General features: G+C 40.6%; 1 protein-coding gene across 1 annotated transcript in view; it reads left to right on the forward strand.

Annotated features, from left to right (window-relative positions):
• The window catches only part of LOC117521655 (solute carrier organic anion transporter family member 5A1-like), an 81,976-nt gene extending 65,306 nt beyond the window's left edge, over nt 1-16,670 (forward strand). Inside the window, exons 7-9 of the mRNA XM_034182977.1 lie at nt 1,379-1,623; nt 8,940-9,004; nt 15,942-16,670. Coding sequence (XP_034038868.1) covers nt 1,379-1,623; nt 8,940-9,004; nt 15,942-16,456 — 825 coding nt within the window. The 3' untranslated portion in view covers nt 16,457-16,670. The remainder of the gene's footprint in view (nt 1-1,378; nt 1,624-8,939; nt 9,005-15,941) is intronic.
• Nucleotides 16,671-16,878: the final 208 nt, after the last annotated feature.

Genomic DNA, 16,878 nt, shown 5'->3' on the forward strand with positions numbered 1-16,878 from the left:
AAACAACATGGGAAGGTTGTTAAAGGCAAACATACTGGTAGACCAAGGAAGACATCAAAGCGTCAAGACAAAACTTAAAGCAATATGTCTCAAAAATCGAAAATGCACAACAAAACAAATGAGGAAGAATGGGAGGAAACTGGAGTCAATATCTGTGACCGAACTATAAGAAACCGCCTAAAGGAAATGGGATTTACATACAGAAAAGCTAAACGAAAGCCATCATTAACACCTAAACAGAAAAAACAAGGTTACAATGGGCTAAAGAAAAGCAATCGTGGACTGTGGATGACTGGATGAAAGTCATATTCAGTGATGAATCTCGAATCTGCATTGGGCAAGGTGATGATGCTGGAACTTTTGTTTGGTGTCGTTCCAATGAGATTTATGAAGATGACTGCCTGAAGAGAACATGTAAATTTCCACAGTCATTGATGATATGGGGCTGCATGTCAGGTAAAGGCACTGGGGAGATGGCTGTCATTACATCATCAATAAATGCACAAGTTTACGTTGATATTTTGGACACTTTTCTGATGTTTAAGGATGATGAAATCATTTTTCAAGAAGATAATGCATCTTGCCATAGAGCAAAAACTGTGAAAACATTCCTTGCAAAAAGACACATAGGGTCAATTTCATGACATAGGGTCAATGTCAACAAGCAGATGTGATTTGATGCAGGTGTTAGTTTTGGGGATGGAAATTTACAGGGTGATTCCATAATTTATTCCTCAGAATTGAGTGAGTCCATATTTTTTTCCTCTGCTTGGTCTAAAAAAGTAACCGTTACTGACTGCCACAATCTTTTTTTCTTGATTTCTTATAGTGTTTCTTAAAGCCAGAAAGTTGCCATTTGAAATGACTTTAGTTTTGTGTCATGTCTGTGATCTGCTTTTTTTCTATAAAATTAAACAACAGAATGAACATCCTCTGAGACCGGTGATTCCATAATTTTTGCCAGGGGTTGTACCTGCACTCTCTTCTTCACCTCTCTGTCACGCTCTCCATTATTTTGGATATTATATTATAGTTATTACTGTTAGCTGCTTAAACTAAAATAGACCTGCTGCCTAAAAATATCAAAGTGGAGAAAAGGTGTTTATTTGAGCCTAATATGATCTGTGAAATGTTAAGCCAGAAAACAGAACCGTTAGATAAACAGCCGCAGATCAGCTGCTGAATCTTTGCCATAAATATGATGTGTGGCAGTGACAATTACATTTATGTGACCTTTAAAAAAATCTGTTTATTTTCATTATTTCAACATGACATCAAAAAGGTGAAGTCAGAACTTTCACTGATTGTGCCTTAGTGTCGTTGGTATTTTAAAGCTAGTGTTATAAAGTGTCCTAACAGATCTGTAACTACCTTTCAGATTCGAAACTACTCAGATTGCGCCTGCGTGCAGAGCAGGCAGGTGATCACGCCATCATCCAGTGGTCAGGGCAGCAACCAGCTGCAGCTTGTCATCGTTAAGACCTACCTGAACGAGAACGGCTATGCTGTGTCAGGGAAGTGCGACCGCACCTGCAGCACCCTCATCCCTTTCCTGATCTTCTTGTTCATCGTCACACTGATCACTGCTTGTGCACAACCGTCCGCCATCATCGTCACCCTGAGGTACGACCTGATGTCACAGCAACTGGTACAAACCGATTCAGCAAAACCAAAAGTCAGATCCTTAAAAAGGCTGAACAGTCCTTAAAACATTTCAAAACAGTCCTTCAGATGTTTCAAAACAGTCCTTAAAACATTTCAAAACAGTCCTTCAAATGTTTCAAAACAGTCCTTAAAACATTTCAAAACAGTCCTTCAAATGTTTCAAAACAGTCCTTAAAACATTTCAAAACAGTCCTTAAAATGTTTCAAAACAGTCCTTAAAACATTTCAAAACAGTCCTTAAAATGTTTCAAAACAGTCCTTAAAATGTTTCAAAACAGTCTTTAAAACATTTCAAAATGGTAATTAGAACATTTCAAAACAGTCCTTAAAATGTTTCAAAACCGTTCTTAAAACATTTCAAAATGGTAATTAGAACATTTCAAAACAGTCCTTAAAATGTTTCAAAACCGTTCTTAAAACATTTCAAAATGGTAATTAGAACATTTCAAAACAGTCCTTAAAATTTTTGAAAACAGTCATTAAAACATTTCATAGTAGTCCTAAACTGTTTCAAAACAGTCCATAAAGTGTGAAATATCGCAGTAAGATTTTGTTTAAATTTGTGGAAAACACTTAATTTTTACTGACTGCAGATAAGTGACTGAAACCAAAAGCAGACATACATATATAAAAGGCAGCTGTGTAACTATGTATCTATGACCGTGAAAAACCTTCACATCATTTGTCCCAGTCCCATAAAAGGGGCATCAGAACATTTATTTTATTGTCCAGAATGCACGTAATACCTTGATTTTATATATTACTTGCAAATAATTGAATAAAAAAACTGAAACTTGTGTAGATGATGGTCACTGCTTTTGCATAACATGAGCACCCCCTGGTGGAGATCACATGAATGTATGTACGTACGTACCTTAGATCACACAATTGCCACCAGGAGACATTTTTCACACACACACTCATCTTCAACTGCTTAGCAAGATTGGGTCAGGGGGAGCTGGAGCCAATCCCAGCAGTCATAGGTTGTAAGGCGGGGTGCGCCCTGGACAGGATGGCAGTCTGTCAAACACAGACTGTCGTCAACACAGCCAGTCAAACAAACACAGTCACACCTGCACACTCCGCCAGATAATTTAAACTTTCCAATCTACATAACCTGCATGTCTTTGGGTGTGGGAGGAAGCCGGAGCACCCGGAGGAAACCCACACAGACACGGGGAAAACATGCAAAGTCCACATAGAAAGGCCACAGGTGTGAATCAAACCCATGACCTTCTCGATGTGAAGTAAAAGTGCTACCACTAAACCACCGTGCTGCCATGGGGCATTTCAAGGATGTGAAATATACATCACTCTGCACAGAGGGTTTCACACTGCATGTGATTTCATACCGTATCCACACATTATGTACATAAATTCATATAATCACCACCAGGGAGCATTCATGTCATGCAAAAGTGCAGACCATCATCTACAGTGGCTCTGGAAAGGAAAGTATTCACAGCGCTTTACTTTTTACTTTTTCCACATTTTGTTTTGTTTTGTTATGTTTACAGCCTTATTCCAAAATGGAGTAAATTCAACCCCCCCCCCCCCCCCCCCCCCCACACACACACACAGAAATTCTACTTACAACACCCCATAATGACAACATGAACAAAAGTTTTTTTTTTTTTTTGGCAGAGTTATTAAAAATAAAAAACTAAGAAATCACAGGTATGTAAGTATTCACACCCTTTGCTCAATATTTTGTTGATGCACCTTTGGCAGCAATTACAGCCTTAAGGCTTGTTGGATATGATGGTACAAGCTTGGTACACCTATCTTTGGGCAGTTTTGTCCATTCCTCTTTGCAGCACCTCTTACAACCAGCTTGGATGGGGAGCGTCGGTGCATAGCCATTTTCAGATCTCTCCAGAGATGTTCAATCGGATTCAGGTCTGGGCTCTGGCTGAGCCACTCAAGGACATTCACAGAGTTGTCCTGAAGCCACTCCTTTGAGATCTTGGCTGCGAACTGAGGGTCATTGTCCTGCTGAAACATAGATATCAAACTGATTCCAGAAACAGCCAAGAGGGTGCACGTTTTCTTTGTAACCACAACTCCACCAGGTGACTTCATTGATGAACTCATCCCATCTGCTCAAAGTGATGTTAATTTGTTAATTTGGTTAAGTTGGTGGTTACAAAGAAAACCTGCACCGTCTTGGCCCTTTCTGGAATTAGTTTGACACCTACAACCCCTGGCAATAATTATAGAATCACCGGCCTTGGAGGATGTTCATTCAGTTGTTTAATTTTGTAGAAAAAAAGCAGATCACAGACATGACACAAAACTAAAGTCATTTCAAATGGCAACTTTCTGGCTTTAAGAAACACTATAAGAAATCAGGAAAAAAAATTGTGGCAGTCAGTAACGGTTACTTTTTTAGACCAAGCAGAGGGAAAAAAAATAGGGAATTTCATCCCCAAAACTAACACCTGCATCAAATCAGATCTGCTCGTTAGTCTGCATCTAAAAAGGGCTGATCACACCTTGGAGAGCTGTTGCACCAAGTGGACTGACATGAATTATGGCTCCAACACGAGAGATGTCAATTGAAACAAAGGAGAGGATTATCAAACTCTTAAAAGAGGGTAAATCATCACGCAGTGTTGCAAAAGATGTTGGTTGTTCACAGTCAGCTGTGTCTAAACTCTGGACCAAATACAAACAACATGTGAAGGTTGTTAAAGGCAAACATACTGGTAGACCAAGGAAGACATCAAAGCGTCAAGACAGAAAACTTAAAGCAATATGTCTCAAAAATCGAACATGCACAACAAAACAAATGAGGAACGAATGGGAGGAAACTGGAGTCAACGTCTGTGACCGAACTGTAAGAAACCACCTAAAGGAAATGGGATTTACATACAAAAAAACTAAACGAAAGCCATCATTAACACCCTAAACAGAAAAAACAAGGTTACAATGGGCTAAGGAAAAGCAATCGTGGACTGTGGATGACTGGATGAAAGTCATATTCAGTGATGAATCTCGAATCTGCATTGGGCAAGGTGATGATGCTGGAACTTTTGTTTGGTGCCATTCAAATGAGATTTATAAAGATGACTGCCTGAAGAGAACATGTAAATTTCCACAGTCATTGATGATATGGGGCTGCATGTCAGGTAAAGGCACTGGGGAGATGGCTGTCATTACATCATCAATAAATGCACAAGTTTACGTTGATATTTTGGACACTTTTCTTATCCCATCAATTGAAAGGATGTTTGGGGATGATGAAATCATTTTTCAAGATGATAATGCATCTTGCCATAGAGCAAAACTGTGAAAACATTCCTTGCAAAAAGACACATAGGGTCAATGTCATGGCCTGCAAATAGACTGGATCTTAATCCAATTGAAAATCTTTGGTGGAAGTTGAAGAAAATGGTCCATGACAAGGCTCCAACCTGCAAAGCTGATCTGGCAACAGCAATCAGAGAAAGTTGGAGCCAGATTGATGAAGAGTACTGTTTGTCACTCATTAAGTCCATGCCTCAGAGACTGCAAGCTGTTATAAAAGCCAGAGGTGGTGCAACAAAATACTAGTGATGTGTTGGAGCGTTCTTTTGTTTTTCATGATTCCATAATTTTTTCCTCAGAATTGAGTGAGTCCATATTTTTTTTTCCTCTGCTTGGTCTAAAAAAGTAACTGTTACTGACTGCCACAATTTTCTTTCCTGATTTCTTATAGTGATTTCTGATTTCTTATAGTGTTTCTTAAAGCCAGAAAGTTGCCATTTGAAATGACTTTAGTTTTGTGTCATGTCTGTGGTCACAGTCTGAGGTCAAAAGTGCTCTAGAGCAGGTCTCTGTACAGTGCTGCATTCATCTGTCCCTCAATCCTGACTAGTCTCCCAGTTCCTGCTGCTGAAAGACATCCCCACAGCAAGGGCAATATGGGTCATTCATAATGTTGGCTATCAAGACCAGACTCACTCACTCTTCTTAAAGTCAAAAATGTCAGATGGCACCGACATTGGAGCTGTCACTCACGCACCCACTCAATCAAATCTCCACTTGTCTTCAAATTCCCAGCGCTAAACTGACCTCTCATCTGTGTGTCTCACATGACGGAGTGCGTGTGCGTACAACAGGTGTGTGTAGAACAGGTGATCAAAGCAGTGTGTGAGTGTGTGGCTGAAAATATTCGCTCAGCTGCTTGTATATGTGTATATGTGTTCATAAACTCTGTACCAGCCACGAGCACAGGAGCTGTCCATCCAGAGAGCGCACAAACAGGCTGACAGCTGTCAGTGATCGCCTACTGTTGTACAGTCCAGTGAAAAATCCCTTTAGGTGTTTGATCAGTATATACTGGCATTGCTAGATTTTATTTGTCTGGCTGGACTCCGTAACTGCTGTTGAACTGTGCTGGCAGTGAACCAACTTCCCACATGTGTGCAACTTTCAGATGCAGCCAGTGGACTTTCTCTTTTCTCGTTTCTAAACTATTTTTTGTTGTCATTTTACTTGATATGCATCTTAACACAACTGTAGTTGGATTATCGTGGGACAGTGCTTCACATGGGATTTATTTATACCAGAGGTGGATTATGCATTTGTCAGCTGATTGACATTGCCAGCACACAGCGCAGCCAGGTGAAAGGGACTTCACCAGCTGTCTGCACCGCGCTGTGGAACGCCAGGTATCGGAGGTGAGTTACATGTTTATTTATGTCATCATGTGCTGGGCAAACATTTCTACATCATACCTGCTACAGACTTTAGGAGGTGAACTTGTAATAATACGTGCGTTACAGCGGTGACATCCCGTTCAGCTGCGTTGCTGCACGAGCCTCTGACATGCACACAGTGCCACATACATGTTAGTACATAACAACATTTCCTTCGTCCTCCCTGACCGGGGTCCAGTGGAGGTGGACAAACATGGCACAACATGCAGACAGGCTTTGCTGTGACCGATCGATCTCAGAGCTCAATCAACTGTGATCAGATCATTTAAAATGCTATTTTGATGCTGTCAGAATCTGTAAATTGTGGTCACATGGTCATCAAATTGGACTGCCATCGGATAGGTGTCCCATCTCGACGGCGCCCACAGGGTTTTAAACAAGTGTTTCACACTTGGGGCCGTCGCCCGATTTTGACCAACTGTGTCGACTTCCACAAATGGCTGTCAGAATGTTTTGGAACTGAAATCCGACACTTTTTGGATGTGTGCCAATTCAGAATTCTGACGCCATTCTGCATGATTCCAGCTATGTGTGATGGGGTAAAACAGTTCAATCTTTGTCTCATGAAACCAGAGAATTTTGTTTCTCATGGTCTGAGAGTCCTTCAAGTGTCTTTTGTCAAACTCCAGGTGGGCTGACGTGCCTTGAAACAGTGGCTTCCTTCTGGCCACTCTACCATACAGGTCTGATTGGTGGATTGCTGCAGAGATGGTTGTCCTTCTGGAACGTTGTCCTCTCTCCACAAAGGAATGCTGGAGCTCTGACAAAGTGACCATTGGGTTCTTGGTCACCTCCCTGACTAAGGCCCCTCTCCCCCGATTGTTCAGTTTAGACGGGTGGCCATCTCTAGGAAGAGTCCTGGTGAATCCGAACCTCTTCCATCTCCCTCAGCCCCAACCAGTCCCAGCAGAAGACTGCCCCTCCCTGAGCCTGGTTCTGCTGGAGGTTTCTTCCTGTTAAAAGGGAGTTTTTCCTTCCCACTGTCGCCAAGTGCTTGCTCACAGGGGGTCGTTTTGACCGTTGGGGTTTTTACGTAATTATTGTATGGCCTTGCCTTACAATATAAAGCGCCTTGGGGCAACTGTTTGTTGTGATTTGGCGCTATATAAATAAAATTGATGATGATGAGGTTGAAAAGATCGATTCACCGATTTTAATTCGATTCTCATTTTAATTCCCACAGATTGATTTACACATCCAAAGATTGATTTTTTTTTTTTTAATATATATATGCACTTCTCACCAGTGTTGGAGCAGCGTCTCTGAAGAAATGGTGCTACAGTTGGGCTGTTGTGCTATTTCTGCGGGTGTGAAAATGGTCATTTCTCTACACTGATTGCGGAGCTGCTGGTTCTGATTAACAAGAAAACGTTTACAATTTATTCATCGACCTCTGTCAAGTCAATCATGAGGACTGGGACTCTTGTCTGTTGTGGGCAAGACAAGAGAATCGTCCGCTGTTTAATTCACACAGTAGTGTTTGTTTGTTTATTTTTCTTTCATTCCTCAATAACGTGCTTTTTCCGTGGGACCGCACACGAAGGTTCTCTGGTGTAGACTGACTTTTCAGTTCTCCTACAGACGCGAGTGTTTCTAGGGGAGACTGGCACCATTTGCCCACAGAACATTTTTAAATTTAGAACTCTCTGAAACACTATTTCCTGCATTTTGATGACCAAATTTTGTGAAGCAAAGCCATAGTTTGCTTGTTTTTTTTATCTTTGTTACAGCCTTACTTTAAAGCCAAAAGAAACAAGGCATCAGGCCAAAACATGGAAGGGTGTAGAAATGTATCTGTGTCAGGGCCAATGAACCAGGTACCTCTGGTGTTCTCTTTTGACTGCCCTGGATCTGTTCAGTAATTCTGCCCCCCAGTCTGTTTGTAAAATAAAAATACTACTCTATCATTCTGGGAGGGGGATTGGTCCGTGCCATCAGTCTTACAGCCATCGCTAACTGACAATACTTCATTAATTTGCTGTCAAATGTCAATATACTAGTATTATGTTGCATAACTAGACAATTAGGTAACAGCTCAAAAATGGTTTTAATAACACCAACCCAAATCAATATCAGATTGGATCAAATCGAATCAAAATTATCAAATCAGAATCTTAAGAATCAGAATCTAATCGATTCTTGAAATTTGAATCGACACCATCATCTCCTGCAGTTGGACGGATGCCAGGTGGAGGAATATGAGAAGGATAAAATGTTGCCAAAACTGAATTTAAAATGTTTAATTGCAGAAATGATTTTTGAGTGTGTGGGATAAGGGCACGTGTGTGTGTGTGTGTGTGTGTGTGTGTGTGTGTGTGTGTGTGTGTGTGTGTGTGTGTGTGTGTGTGTGTGTGTGTGTGTGTGTGTGTGTGTGTGTGTGTGTGTGAGAGTGTACAGATATGCATGCATTTTATGTTTCATATATCTGTGGAGTTTTTCTTTTAAACTGGCAGTTTTTTCTTGTACTACTCGTATGTATTGAGCTGTGGTGGGCGTAATTTAGAATAAGGTTTACTCCTATTTAAAATGTACTTTAAAGGAACCGGTAATAGAGTTCCTGTGTGTTTTCAGGTCTGTAGCGGAGCAGGAGAGACCATTCGCTCTCGGGATGCAGTTTGTTCTCCTCAGGACTCTTGGTGAGTAAAAACTCTTACAATCTTAAAGTCTGAACATTAGTCATTAAGAAAACTTCTAAATGTGGTTCCTGCTGACTGACAGGCTGATTCAGGAAATGAGATGTCTCTTTGGTGTTCAGACTCACGTTCTCTTCAAGAATTAGATTTAATCCATCAGAGACGGGGACAGCTGCTATCAGTCAGCGGGAATCAGAAAACTGTTGGCTGAGTCGTGAATGCACAATGAATCCCTCTATTCTTTTTGGACTGAACCAATCTGCAGGATCCATATCAGTGCATACATCTGGATGTTTCATAAAGTCAGATCCAACTTAGATACTGTATGGATTTTCTTTGTTTGGGTCACTTCTGCTGTTTATGTTGAACTTTAAAGAACTCTGGAATGTTCTCAACCTGGGGCCTATTTCACAATGTTTTGTGTTCAAATCATTACTAGGGACAAAAACAGCTATAACTGGCCCAGTATTGAGTAGGAAAGCAAAGACAATCATGGATTCAATAGTTATACAATGTAAATCTATGGGGCAAACTAAAAATCTCAAAGTAAATCTCATCATGATGCGAATGGGTCATTAGAAATGTCTTCTACAAGTAGTAAAGAGAGGATCCCTACAGAGATAAATGTAAAGAAACAATTTAAAACAACTGATTTCACAAGCACTAACTTACCATTACAAGCTGATTGCTATTGAGGAACTCGTTTGATTCAGTTTCAGTTTAATTTATTTTCATTTATATAGCGCCAAATCACAACAAAGTTGCCTCAAGGCGCTTCACACAATTAAGGTCTAACCTTACCAACCCAGCACACAGGTGACAGTGGTAAGGAAAAACTCCCTCTGATGATTTGAGGAAGAAACCTCAAGCAGACCAGACTCAAAGGGGCGATCCTCTGCTTGGGCCATGCTACCAACACAATTTACAAAACAATTCACAAAACAAATACACAGGAAATGTTGCCGGTGCACAGGACAAAAGGTTTTCTAAAGCAGACACCACACCCATCTCTGGATGGAGCCGCACTTCAAACAGAGAGAAAAAACAGAATCAGGCATCTAAAAGACAACAAATACAGTATAATTTGTTAGCATTAAGCAACAACAACAAAAGAAATACTAAGCTGGCCACTAACCCTAAGCTTCACTAAAAGACCCAGAATTTAGATAAAATTGCGGCTGCGGCACGCTCAGTTTCCTTATAAAATGAATTTAAAAGAGTAAAAAGCATAGTAACATACTCTGTCAGTATGCTATATATACAAGAAAATAAGTGCATCTTAACTTTGAACTTGAAAGTCTGGACAGAATTTGACTGTTTTATTGATGTAGGGAGATCATTCCACAGAACAGGGACACGAAAAGAGAAAGCTCTATGACCCACAGACTTTTTATTCACCCTGGGGACACAAAGTATTCCTGCACCTTGAGAATACAAAGGTGCAGGAATACTGCACTGGTACATAGGGTTTAATTAGGTTAGTTAAGTAGGGAGGTGCTAGTCTGTGAACCTTAAAATCTGATCTCACAAGGACAGGAAGCCAGTGAAGAGACGCCAAAATGGGAATAATGTGGTCAAACTTTCTGCCAAGTGTCAAAAGTCTGGCTGCAGGATTTTGAACCAATTGGAGAGCCCTAATGCTGGACTTGCAATAAACCAGAAAATAGAACATTACAGTAGTCCAATCTAGAAGAGACAAACACATGAATCAGGGTCTCAGCATCAGCCATAGACAGGATGGGACGAAAGTAAAACTATGCACATGACTGTCTACAACCCCAATTCCAATGAAGTTGGGACGTTGTCTAAAATGTAAATAAAAACAGAATACAATGATTTGCAAATCCTCTTCAAACTATATTCAATTGAATACACCACAAAGACAAGATATTTAATGTTCAAACTGATAAACTTTGTCTTTGTGCAAACATTTGCTCATTTTGAAATGGATGCCTGCAACACATTTCAAAAAAGCTGGGACAGTGGTATGTTTACCACTGTGTTGCATCACCTTTCCTTCTAACAACACTCAATAAGCATTTGGGAACTGAGGACACTGATTGTTGAAGCTTTGTAGGTGGAATTCTTGCCCATTTTTGCTTGATGTACGACTTCAGTTGTTCAACAGTCCGGGGTCTCCATTGTCGTATTTTGCGCTTCATAATGCGCCACACATTTTCAATGGGTGACAGGTCTGGACTGCAGACAGGCCAGTCTAGTACCCGCACTCTTTTACTACGAAGCCACACTGTTGTAAAACATGCAGAATGTGGTTTGGCATTGTCTTGCTGAAATAAGCAGGGACGTCCCTGAAAAAGACGTTGCTTGGATGGCAACATGTGTTGCTCTAAAACCTGGATGTACCTTTCAGCATTGATGGTGCCATCACAGCGAGTTGCCCATGCCATGGGCACTAACACACCCCCATACCATCACAGATGCTGGCTTTTGAACTTTGCGCTGGTAACAATCTGGATGGTCTTTTTCCTCTTTTGTCTGGAGGACATGACGTCCATGATTTCAAAAAACAACTTGAAACGTGGACTCATCAGACCACAGCACAGTTTTCCACTTCGAGTCTGTCCATTTCAAATGAGCTCGGGCCCAGAGAAGGCAGCGGCGTTTCTGGATGTTGTTGATGTACAGTAGTGTTCAGAATAATAGTAGTGCTATGTTTCTAAAAAGATTAATCCAGGTTTTGAGTATATTTCTTATTGTTACATGGGAAACAAGGTACCAGTAGATTCAGTAGATTCTCACAAATCCAACAAGACCAAGCATTCATGATATGCACACTCTTAATGCTATGAAATTGGGCTATTATTAAAAAAAAGTAGAAAAGGGGGTGTTCACAATAATAGCAGTGTGGCATTCAGTCAGTGAGTTCATCAATTTTGTTGAACAAACAGGTGTGAATCAGGTGTCCCCTATTTAAGGATGAAGCCAGCACCTGTTGAACATGCTTTTCTCTTTGAAAGCCTGAGGAAAATGGGACGTTCAAGACATTGTTTAGAAGAACAGCGTAGTTTGATTAAAAAGTTGATTGGAGAGGGGAAAACCTATACGCAGGTGCAAAAAATTATAGGCTGTTCATCTACAATGATCTCCAATGCTTTAAAATGGACAAAAAAAAACCAGAGACGCGTGGAAGAAAGTGGAAAACAACCATCAAAATGGATAGAAGAATAACCAGAATGGCAAAGGCTCACCCACTGATCAGCTCCAGGATGATCAAAGACAGTCTGGAGTTACCTGTAAGTGCTGTGACAGTTAGAAGACACCTGTGTGAAGCTAATTTATTTGCAAGAATCCCCCGCAAAGTCCCTCTGTTAAATAAAAGATGTGCAGAAGAGGTTACAATTTGCCAAAGAACACATCAACTGACCTAAAGAGAAATGGAGGAATATTTTGTGGACTGATGAGAGTAAAATTGTTCTTTTTGGGTCCAAGAGCCACAGACAGTTTGTGAGACGACCCCCAAACTCTGAATTCAAGCCACAGTTCACAGTGAAGACAGTGAAGCATGGTGGTGCAAGCATCATGATATGGGCATGTTTCTCCTACTATGGTGTTGGGCCTATATATCACATACCGGGTATCATGGATCAGTTTGGATATGTCAAAATACTTGAAGAGGTCATGTTGCCTTATGCTGAAGAGGACATGCCCTTGAAATGGGTGTTTCAACAAGACAATGACCCCAAGCACACTAGTAAATGAGCAAAATCTTGGTTCCAGACCAACAAAATGAATGCCTCGCAGATGTGAATAAATCATGAAAAACTGTGGTTATACAACTAAATACTAGTTTAGTGATTCACAGGATTGCTAAAAAAGCAGTTTGAACATAATAGTTTTGAGTTTGTAGCGTCAACAGCAGATGCTACTATTATTGTAAACACCCCCTTTTCTACTTTTTTTTTTTACTAATAGCCCAATTTCATAGCCTTAAGAGTGTGCATATCATGAATGCTTGGTCTTGTTGGATTTGTGAGAATCTACTGAATCTACTGGTACCTTGTTTCCCATGTAACAATAAGAAATATACTCAAAACCTGGATTAAACTTTTTAGTCACATAGCACTACTATTATTCTGAACACTACTGTATGACTTTCACTTTGCATGTAAATTCAGTAAGGTATGTCTTCTATAATACATTCCAATTCTGAGGTAGAACTCTACTAGTGTATGCTAAGGTATATCTAATTATCTAAAAAAGAAGAGTAGAATAGAGTAGAGTAGAGTAGAGTAGAGTAGAGCCACTTACTGCCTGGTCTTGAGAACCAGGGATGGCAGGTTGAAAAGCTTTTTTATCCCATGGGAACTCTCCCTACCCACCCAAGTGGCTCAAGAAAATGTACATCATGTATATAAGTGATATTTATACTTTTATTATAGAAACAGAAGCTATGATGTAATATGTTTTAGGTATCTATATGCAGGGTGAACTATAGGAAGACAAATGACATATTCTATATGCTATCTAATGGAAACCCCAACTTAGATACTATATGTTGATATCTATTAAAGAACCCATAAACTGAAGAATCATTAAAAATCTACACCATGTAAAATTAAAATGTAAATCACGAAAATAAGCTAACTATAGCTAGATGAGCTGCCGTTAAATTAGCTGTTAATTAGCCAACCATACCTTGCTAGCCAACAAGGTTAAGCAAAGCCGGTAACTAGCATATAAAGTACAATAGCATAGTTTAACCCTACAATAACAGTATTAACAAATAGATATAACAACAAATGTAAACAAAAGTGTGTATTAACATTAGCTTCCCAAACAGAACAGAACCAACTATAGAATCAGAATCAGAAGCTCTTTTATTATCATTGTAATTTGCATTACAACAAGATTTGAGTGCAGCTCCAGAAAGGTGCATTCTGTGGTGCGAGTAATTTTTAGCCAAATAAAAGATAGTGAGATTTAACGGTAAATTATTCAGAGTATGTGTACAACAAATATAAACATAAGATAAAACAAAATGTGGACCAAAGTAAAATGTAAAATGAGAAGTATTTACAACTGTGGAATAATATTGCACAGGAATACTGCACATGGTTTACAGATATTGCACAAGAAACTTGAAAAGTGCAGATTAGAGTGATTAGTGCTCTCTGAATCTTCTGATTATATTATGGACTGTAGATGATGGAATCTCTAAATTCCTTTTAATTGAACATTGAGAAACATTGTTCTTAAACTGTTGGACTATTTTTTCATGCAGTTGTTCACAAAGTGGTGATCCTCACCCCATCTTTGCTTGTGAATGGCTGATCCTTTTGGGGATGCTCCTTTTATACCCAATCATGACACTCACCTGTTTCCAATTAGGTGTTTTTTGGGCATCAACTTCCCCAGTTTTTTGTTGTCCCATCCTAACTTTTTGAAATGTGTTGCAGGCATCCATTTCTAAATGAGAAAATATTTGCACAAAACAAAAAAGTCTATCAGTTTGAACATTAAATATTTTGTCTTTATGGTGTATTCAATTGAATATAGATTGAAGAGGATTCGCAAATCATTGTATTCTGTTTTTATTTACATTTTACACAATGTCTCAACTTCATTGGAATTGGGGTTGTACTGATTGGGCAGGTGAAGCTAAGATATCAGGTAGTCTAACTTTAAGTTCAGTCGTAGTTGAGGACTTGATGCATCACCGCAGTGATAAATTAGGTTGTTGTTCCACTAAACATGGCAGTGAAACTGTAAACCTAATAAGTGAGTGATGAGAGACCACTGATGCAAGAGACATGATGTCAATATTTGTGACAGCAATACCATATGCGAGAACCAAATCCAGGATATTTCCACTAATGTGCGTCAAGTCCTGAATGCATTGCTGAAATCCTAATACATTCACAATTTCCATAAATGATTTGCAGAGGGGATCAGTACGCTTATTTATATGAATGTTAATGTCACCAATATTCAGAATGTTATCTGCACTATTTGACAAGTTAGAGATGAACGCACCAAATTCATCTAAGATTTCAGAGTATGGGCCAGGAGGGCTATATACAGTGACAAAGTAATACGGCTGATTTTTATTCTTCTGACCTTGGCAATAATAGCATCATGGGCAGAGTGGAGAATCAAATGCTCAAACGAGTTATATTTTGACCCACAACAGCTAATAAACTAAACCTAGATTTACCTAGATAAACTAAGCCTAGATTTATAAATAAGAGCAACACCCCTGCCTTGCTTCGCATCACAAGGGACATGACTAAATATGTAGCAGGCCTCATTTAAGGGCCTCGTTGTTCTGCATACAATAGGAATGTTGTCAGTTGGACTTGGTTCAGTTTCAGACTGTATGTTGTTGTTCTGCATTTGGACGCTCCCGTTCTGTATTCGGGGTAGGGGTCGGGGTCGCCACAGCGGATACAGCCAGATCCGCATTGGTAGTTGGCACAAGTTTTATGCCGGATGCCCTTCCTGACGCAACTCCAGTTTTACCCGGAGAAACACACACAGCCACTGGTGTTCCAAAGCGGTCTCCCATCCAAGTACTAACCAAGTCCCGCACTGCTTAGCTTCTGAGATCTGACAGGATCAGGCTGACACAGAGCAGATCGGCTGTATGTGATCATATCAAATGTGGATACTGACAGAAATGATTAGCTGTGTTTTCATCATTATGATCTGTTTTTCAATGTTGCTGAGGATAAAGTTAAAAATGGGTCACTGGTAGAGATGAGATGTGACACTGTCCATTTAGTGTCACTTTTGATTCTTCTAATCGTTTTCCTCTTAATTTTCTACAAATTTCTATTGTATATTTTTCAGCCATCTCTCTCTTTTTGTGTGATTCTCTCCAACTTTTTTTTCTTCCTTTCAATTTGATCTTTTCTTCCTTTTTCTACCCCTCCTCCTTTATCCTTCTGTTATATTTTCCTCTTCTATATTCTACACTCAGGCTACATCCCAACACCCATTTATTTTGGTGCAGTCATTGACACCACCTGCATGTTGTGGCAGCAGGACTGCGGCGTCCACGGCTCCTGCTGGGAGTACGATGTCACCTCCCTGCGTTTCGTCTACTTCGGCCTCGCTGCCAGCCTCAAGTTCTTTGGTTTCCTCTTCATCTTCCTCACCTGGTATTCCATAAAGTACAAGGAGGAGCGGGTCGAGCGCTGGCTGAAACGCCACCTGTCGCCGGTAGACACTGTCGGCAGCCTCGTCTGCCACCCGGGAGGTCACAAGGGCCACGCCCGCACTCGATCCTGCCCCGTCAACATCCCCCGAACCGACCTCAACACTCAAGCCACTGCTGTCCCACCCAGCGCTCTCAACCGAGGCATCAGCACACAGAGTTGCCCCGGTAATGAGCTGAAAGCAATGACTCCACCCCCTCCGCCATCACCAGCATCTGCTGCACAGGCTCCACCCACACCCGCTCGCTCCCTGGAACACGTTACAGTCCGTGTCTAAGTTTCAGAACCCAGGTAGGAAGTGACTCCACCTCCACTCTGACTCACTGCCGACTGGTGGTGTGAACCTCAGTATTTATGATCAACCAAACACATCCTGGTGACGCCATTGCAGAAGTCCTTCTGGCTTCATTTCCACCTTCAGCCTGTCTTGGAGGTCACTGACCATCACTTGAAATCAGGTGGGGCTCCTGATTTAATGAGCATCCAGATCTTAATTTTCTTGTAAATGTCACTCACTTGTTTGTAGCATTTTCTTTGAAGAAAAGGGTTTGAGTTTGTCGTTCATTGGCCCACCTGCCCCGCCTCAGCGACATGTGCCTTCTGTCACTGCGGTCCTCACATTCATTGTCAGTATATGTACCAAAACACTGGTCCTGTATTCACAGAACAGATACCTCAGCTCAGCCCGTCCGCCTCCTC

The sequence above is a fragment of the Thalassophryne amazonica genome, chromosome 12 (genome assembly GCF_902500255.1).
Source record: "Thalassophryne amazonica chromosome 12, fThaAma1.1, whole genome shotgun sequence".
Classification (NCBI taxonomy): domain Eukaryota; kingdom Metazoa; phylum Chordata; class Actinopteri; order Batrachoidiformes; family Batrachoididae; genus Thalassophryne; species Thalassophryne amazonica.